Source organism: Mytilus trossulus, chromosome 10, assembly GCF_036588685.1.
Source record: "Mytilus trossulus isolate FHL-02 chromosome 10, PNRI_Mtr1.1.1.hap1, whole genome shotgun sequence".
NCBI classification, from domain to species: domain Eukaryota; kingdom Metazoa; phylum Mollusca; class Bivalvia; order Mytilida; family Mytilidae; genus Mytilus; species Mytilus trossulus.
In genome coordinates, this window is record NC_086382.1 from 21,769,627 (window position 1) to 21,777,382 (window position 7,756).

At 36.2% G+C, this 7,756-nt stretch overlaps 1 protein-coding gene across 1 annotated transcript; it reads right to left on the reverse strand.

Annotated features, from left to right (window-relative positions):
* Positions 1–6,039: 6,039 nt before the first annotated feature.
* LOC134686072 (uncharacterized) lies at positions 6,040–7,756 on the reverse strand. The gene is made up of 2 exons (XM_063545760.1): positions 6,701–7,756; positions 6,040–6,383 (listed from the first exon to the last, which is right to left on the reverse strand). Exon 1 carries the CDS (start codon positions 7,738–7,740, stop codon positions 7,237–7,239), a length of 504 nt encoding a protein of 167 aa, XP_063401830.1. The 5' UTR covers positions 7,741–7,756; the 3' UTR covers positions 6,040–6,383; positions 6,701–7,236.

Here is a 7,756-nt window from a genome sequence, read left to right on the forward strand (position 1 = left end):
TCACTAGAAGATGGAGTAAATTAAAATAGTTCCGGAACAGAATCGATCAATGTTGAGCGTTATAACGTTGCAACTACGAGACAGGGCTTTACGGGTCGGCCGGGGGTGCTTTCTATAAGGTCTGCGTTCTCATATTCATATATGGACTGGACTAGGATGTAAAAGTGTCTCATTGGCACTCACACCACATCTTTTTATTTATATTGATAGGTTAAAATTCTAATTTGGGTGCTTTCTGTGACGTTTTCAAGTTGTATTATTAAATATCGGCCTAGTGTAGTAGTGTTCATTTCACACTTTAAAGTATTGCCGCTGCTGCTGTTGCTTCATGTTGAGTCATATACAAGGTGTTTCCATGTAATGCTTTTACTTCCTCTACAGCTCTTGTGCTCACTACCTTCTTGTGTGTGTTTTGCTGCTGCCGCTAGTCGAGGGTAGAGAGTTGTTGTTGCTGCTGCTTAAAATACTCATATTAAGATTTTTTTTAAAAACTGTTTTCAGTGCTCCTGCAACTTTTGTCGTTCTCATTTCACTTCCTACGTAGTCATGCTACTGCTGTTGCTTGAGGGAAGAACGAACAGAGGGGATTTTTCTTTAAATTCATAAACATATAAATAAAGAAAAAAAATCATGCAATGAGTTTGAATGTGATTTCCTTTATTTGATTCTTAAAAGCAGCAAATTAACAGCAACGTCATAACTATCCCACGCAACAGCAGAATACAATGAGCATAAGAGCAAGCTATAAAGGGCCCCAAAATGACCATTGTATCACAATTCAAACAGGAAAACCGACGGTCTAATCTATTTACCAAAACGAGAAACATTTATCAAACATACCAACAAACGACAAGCACTGTTTCTGAATTAAATTCCTGACTTAGGAATATATGCAGCGGATTTGAACGTTTTAACAGGGGCCAACCTTCACCTTTAACCTGATACAGCAGTATATTAACATTACAAACAGAAAAGACGCACTATAAAATATTAATTGAAAACGGCTTTACTCAGACTATAAAATAAATGAATGTAATATGAAATCGTGTGTACCAGTGTATGACTGAAATTTCCTCAAATTTACTTTACATATGTTGTAATGGCTCTTGCTCTTTCTGCATGAAACAGAATAAACTTTCAAAGAGGAAAAAAAATTGCAGCCATCAGCTACATTTCCTTTTATCTGTTTTGACTCCTAATAATTTTAAAATCTTGATTTATTTCCTTGCATAAATTTCAAAGTTTGTTCGATTTCCTGTAATCTGCGCTGCAACGCATTTAAAAAAAATGGAATTGATGACTAGGGACTCTACAAAGATCTTCTAGTAATCTAAATAAGTGTCCATCGGTTGATAAATAACATTGCGCATTAACATAACAACTGTAAAGATACAAATGTCGTCTTCACCGAAAACTTTAACAAATTAATTTGGAAAAAAAGGTATCAAATATGACAACTTAAATTAAAAGATACTGATATATTTCATTTTATCTATAAAAATCGTATTTTTTAGCTTACTGTCAAAAAAAATATGAATCTGAAAAAAACAATCACGGACTTACCACATTACGTATGCAAAGTCAGTGATTAATACCATGTACGTTTTCACCTGTTTAACGGTCTAAAAATGATTTTGGGAAAAGAAAGACAATCCAAATTAATAATTTTCACTTTCATATGTATAATGTATGTTGAAATGACGCTTGGAAGGTATAAATAACATGAAGTTGACGCTTCATACGTACAAATACCATTGTTAAGTAACATTTAACGTATAAAGTAGATACTTATGTCGCTTGTGTTGTTTTCTCTAGTATGGTCGTGGTAAGATCTTCATGATCGTGATGAGCGTGGCCAACTTTGAACATGTTCAAAACAATCGTGGTGCGGTCGTGGCGAAATCAGGTCGTAGTAGAATCGTAGTGAGAGCGCAGTAAAATCGTGGTAAGAGCGCAAAGGTCGCTGTACCGTCGTAGCGATAGCGTAGCGAAGTGCGATTCTAGTCGGGGAGACTGCGCTACGATCTCACAGCGACTTTACTACCTGTGTCTCTGTAGGCCTCAGAACACAATTATTCCTCCCATTGGTTGCAATGCATTTTTTGGTAAAAGTAAAATTGAATTTTTTAAATTGAACCGTTTCAAACATGAAATAAATTTAACTGCTTGTAGACCATTATTATTTTAATAAAATATGCTCGTCTCAGAACTATACCAATACTCACATGAGAGGCAAAATTCACATTACGACAAGAATACAGCATTGCCACAATTTGAAAAACAGGACCTTGTCCTTATTCACAATCCCAAAGTTCCAGTTGGACTATCCCTCTAAGCTTCATAGGAAAAATGGTGGTTATTTTAACATAGTTGCAAAAGGACCTAACCACACATTCAAGTTGCGTCGTTGTGAAGACAATAAGCTTTTAAAAAGTATTATAAATTCAAACAGATTGAAGAGATACACTCCCCAAAATCATCATTTGTGTAACTCCTGGCAAGATGCAGCAATTGCTACTAATTGTGTCAAATGAGGAATCCACATCCAATCTTCGTTCTTCTTAACCCAACCACAATCACCAGGACTAGGTAGATGTTTTTCATGTGTGACTGCCTGTTTCCATGCATTGCCACTTGGTATGCAGCTCGTTTGGTATGCTCAAGCAGTGCAGCTCTAGTGGGCTTAATTGTGTCATACTGTCTTTTTTTGCGTGCTAACAGTTCAAGTCTGGATTCGTTGATGTCAAAATGTTGTTGTAGTTATGTCGTACATAACCACACCAAATGCCTCTATCAACTCTATATCAGCTTTACTGACCAATACAGGTTTCTTACTTAATCGCTTAAACACCTCGGTTACATCATTAAATATTTCCCACGTCTGCAATGCCGATTTTTTGCCCTTTCCATGAAAAGCGGAGACCGTTTCATATCCAGTGAAAGGATGAAAAAATGACAAAGCTTCTGATTTAGGACCAAGGGCATGATTAATTTCGTAAATCAAAAGCCATCGCAGGTCTTTTCTTTTCCCAAAGGCAACCCAAAGTTTTTCTACTTGTAGTGTTTTGAAAAGAGACACCGCCAAAACCACTACATTAGTGTCTGATCTGATTATCTATGAAGACTTTAACCCCTTTTCAGCTGCACTTTTGATATGAACAAATATCATTGTGTCTGCTTCCTCGTGAATACATGGACTGAGATCATCATGGTCATCATCAGAATTTGTCATAACATTTTCGCCTGTTGTCCAAAAAAATATTTTGTCAGATTGAATCGAGCAAATTTTGTCGGCAAGGAAATGAAACAATACCGTCTTGTTTTCGTCCACTCGAAGGAAGCTTGACCAATCTTTCGAAGTCTTACTGGTGCCGACAGCATCCTGCATGGACCCAGCACCTTCGCTTTACGTGTCTGTGCTTTTAGACTGCTCTATATGTAAAGATCATAGATAACGTCTACTCTTGAGTGTTTGAAGTAAGGTGGATAATGTACGCCAGGATGACCTTATCCACAGAATGTTTTATGGTAGCAACTGAATGAGCTTGTTAATAAAATAATGACATTAAGCAGGTAAGACTCACTTCAACAGTTGGTCCACGTCTCTCTGATGAATGAAATGATGACCATGAAAGAAGTTCTTGGCGACTAGTTTTGTTTGTCCTTTCGAAAGCGCTACCAATGATGTTGTTGTTGTATCCTCGAACAACTAGATGTTCACGTAGTTGTCCAAGTCTAGCATTTTTCGTATTTTCAGTAGAGCATATTCTCTGGATTCGCAATGCCTGGCTAAATGGGATACCACGGGAGCAGTGTTTAGGATGGCAACTTTAGGAGAAAGGAATTGATTTTTGTCCGTTTGTTTGGTATGAAGGTCCTTTATAATGGTTCCGTTCTTGATGAAAATCGTAGTATCGAGGAAGTTTGTTTTCTCCATAGATAATTAATATGTAAATTTTATTGAATGGTAGAAAGAGTTACAGTGTTCTAGAAATTCATTAAGATGTTCTTGTGTCCATTTAAAATCAATATCGTCAATGAATCGGAACCATGATAAGGGCTGGTATGGAGCACTAGCGAAGAGTCGTATTTCAAGTTGGGCCATAAATATGGCATATGACGGGGCCTTTTTTGTGCCCATACTAGTACCGTCTATCTGAAGATAGTGTTTTTCATTGAAAGAGAAATTGTTATTCTCCAGCACTAATTTCAGAAGTGTGACAAGGCACTTAGTAGGAGGATTGTTTTCACTACGAGTGTTCCATGCCTCTTCACACGCTGCCATTCCTTCATCTTGTGGAATGTTGGTATATTAAGAAGACACGTCCATGGATGCAAGTATAGTATTGCTTGGTAGAGGATTGAGGCTTTCAATTTTCTTTAGATAATCAGTTGTAGTATCTTGAATGTGTGAGGGTTGTTCTTTCACATGAGGTCTTAGATGATGGTCTACAAATTCTGATATCTTTTCAGTTGGATGACTATTCGCTGACACAATTGGTCGACCTGGATTGCCCGTTTTATGTATTTTAGGCAACAAAACCTGTCCTCTCACAAGACATTTTCGTTCAACGAAACATCCTTTTGAAAATGTTACTTTCCAAATCATAGAAGTCAACACCGAGTGGGACACCACAGCGAGAAGGAGAAGAGAAAACTTTTGGATCCACCAACTCCACACTTTCGAACCTGATGGTGTTAACGAAAAGGACGAGAAAAGATACAGGAAAGATAAGGAATAATTTAATACACAGCATCGTCCTTTTTATCCTGTAATATTGGCCAATGGACGTTGTTAACTTCAACTACCAATTTTGTAAAAATCTTGAGCTTCATCCAAATTATGTATTATTTTCAAGGCAGCTAAATTCAAGTGCAACATATACATTGATCTGCAAAAGTTTCTTATCATCTACATCCGATTTCACCTGGATAGATTCACGCTTGATAAAGCTAGTTAATCTAGCGAAATATTGCGTTTACTTTTATCATTTTGTAAATATTTTAAACGTTCTTATATTTAAATACTAAATAGTGTGTTAAAATGACATTGTTAGGCAATCTCTATATATAAATATCATGTACTGTAGTACGCCGCTAGATTAAAACTGACGTGGAAAGGTAACACATGGCCAGCGAAAGCTCTTTTTTTGAGAGCCCAGGTGGTCGTGTGGTCTAGCGGGACGGCTGCAGTGCAGGCAATTTGGTGTCACGATATCACAGTAGCATGGGTTGGAATCCCGGCGAGGGAAGAACCAAAAATTGGCGAAAGCAAATTTACAGATCTAACATTGTTGGATTGATGTTTAGACGAGTTGTATATACATTATGTACACAGCCATGTATCACCATCATTGATGGCGATCCGATGGATACATCTGTTATAGGGTTGTCACTGACTCAGACGTACTTATGAATATAATTATTTTCTGTGACTGTATCTTACATTAATTTGTAGGATCCTTTACTACAGATAATTTAGTTGATCTGTAACAATAACATCTTCATGCCTTATATATCATGTACTGTAGTACGCCGCTAGATTAAAACTGACGTGGAAAGGTAACACATGGCCAGCGAAAGCTCCTTTTTTGAGAGCCCAGGTGGTCGTGTGGTCTAGCGGGACGGCTGCAGTGCAGGCGATTTGGTGTCACGATATCACAGTAGCATGGGTTCGAATCCCGGCGAGGGAAGAACCAAAAATTTGCGAAATCAAATTTACAGATCTAACATTGTTGGGTTGATGTTTAGACGAGTTGTATATATATATAACATCTTCATGTCTTATATATCATGTACTGTAGTACGCCGCTAGATCAAAACTGACGTGGAAAGGTAACACATGCCCACCGGGCATTGTTGGGTTGATGTTACAATGTTAGATCTGTAAATTTGCTTTCGCAAATTTTTGGTTCTTCCCTCGCCGGGATTCGAACCCATGCTACTGTGATATCGTGACACCAAATTGCCTGCACTATATATATATGTATAAAATACGATAAACTAGCTCTTTTCTGTAAGAATACAACCAATACTATTTAAGTGTATATTATAATTATATGAATTCAATTAAACTCAATTATAAACCAAGTCAGGATTAATTACTACATATGTCCAATTGTATTACGCTACTCATTCATAGATTTATGAATGAACTACAATTTCTTACTATAATGTTTACATGTAATAATTGACATACAGGTAACTACTATTCACAAGACACAAACAATACATATACTGAACTAAAATTAAATAGACAAACACAGACAATACAGTAAACTAAAAATACATGTAACACTGATCTTACCATGTATATGGTACAAAGGTCTATCTCCTGTTTTAGAAACATCACCAGATTAATATAACATGAAGCTATTCTGGTCCTGTTAAAATACAAATATAACCTACATAAGTCTAATGAACTAACTATATCAGCTAGCATTTATATAAACAATAAGTTTAATGTTCAGCAAACATTACTTTGAACCTTTTATAATAATAAAATAACTGTACCAATACATGTATCATTAATATATCTATGATATATTATTTCTCTGAGTTCATGGAAATACTTCTTTAAAATAAAATATCTATCATTCATGCACAATCATTCTGACTTATTCAAAATACATTTTCTCTCAGATTCAAACTAAAGGAATACTGTGCAAATTTTAAAGACTTAGAAATATTAGTAACTGACCTGATTAATATGGAATAAGTGTCCAGAATATAAACTATATAACTATTTTAAATATGGCTGCTACATGTAAAGCTTTCTCTCAAGGTATATCAAAAAGAGTGGCAAAAACTATGAACTTAATGACTGTGACCAATAGTAGACAAGATAATATGACACATGACTGACTGACTAATGAACCAGAAAAATAGAGTAGAACTGTACTAAGAAGAAAATAAGAGAATAGAAGAATTGATGAACTCTTAATATACATATAATAAAGCTACTAATTAATATTAATTATTCTAAAAGAAAATAAATATTAATTCTAAACACTCTACCACATACTCCCCTGGCATCTAAAATGACGTCCACGTCATTTCAGAGTATACAACATAATATCTATGAAAAATAAAAATGAAATAGTATTATATCTGAAGCTGCAATGTACTGATACTGCAATCACTAATAAATACAGTAGGAATCAATCAGGATAATCCACTGAAATATTATCAAATATAAGATTAATAGTATCAATAGTAAAGCTAAAATATAAAACATCAATGATCGGTCAAAATGGCTAATAAAGCCTTCCCTGCTTCAAGCTCTATCCCTGAAAATAAACCTCTAGCAATACAGCTAGACAGGTAATCTGCCTTCTGTCTCCACTCAGCTACAGGTGTATCTACAGGTGTATCAGTAGGTGGAACTGCAGACTTCGTCACATAATCACCAGACTGTAACCACTTAGGTTGTGTCCTCTCTCGGCCTGACCGACGAGGCACAACTGGAGGTATATCATCATCATGAGCTGGATCTAGCGTCTCTGGTTCTAAAGACGACTCCTGCTCTTCATCCTCGTGTAAGGAATCTAGTTCCTGTACCTCTATATCTATATCATGGGCGTCCCCATCTGACTCCGGAGTGTGTAGTACTTCTTCTTCGTGATCATCAAGACTATCTGTTTCATCATCACCAACACTGGATGAAGTGTTGTCAACCATTGGTCGTTGATGTACGAATATCTCATAATCATCATCACTTTCGATATCGGTATCCTCCATATTACAGTCTGTGTTA

Excerpts from the sequence above, each read along its gene's own strand:
- LOC134686072 (XM_063545760.1), bottom strand. The coding sequence starts at position 7,740 with ATGGAGGATACCGATATCGAAAGTGATGATGATTATGAGATATTCGTA.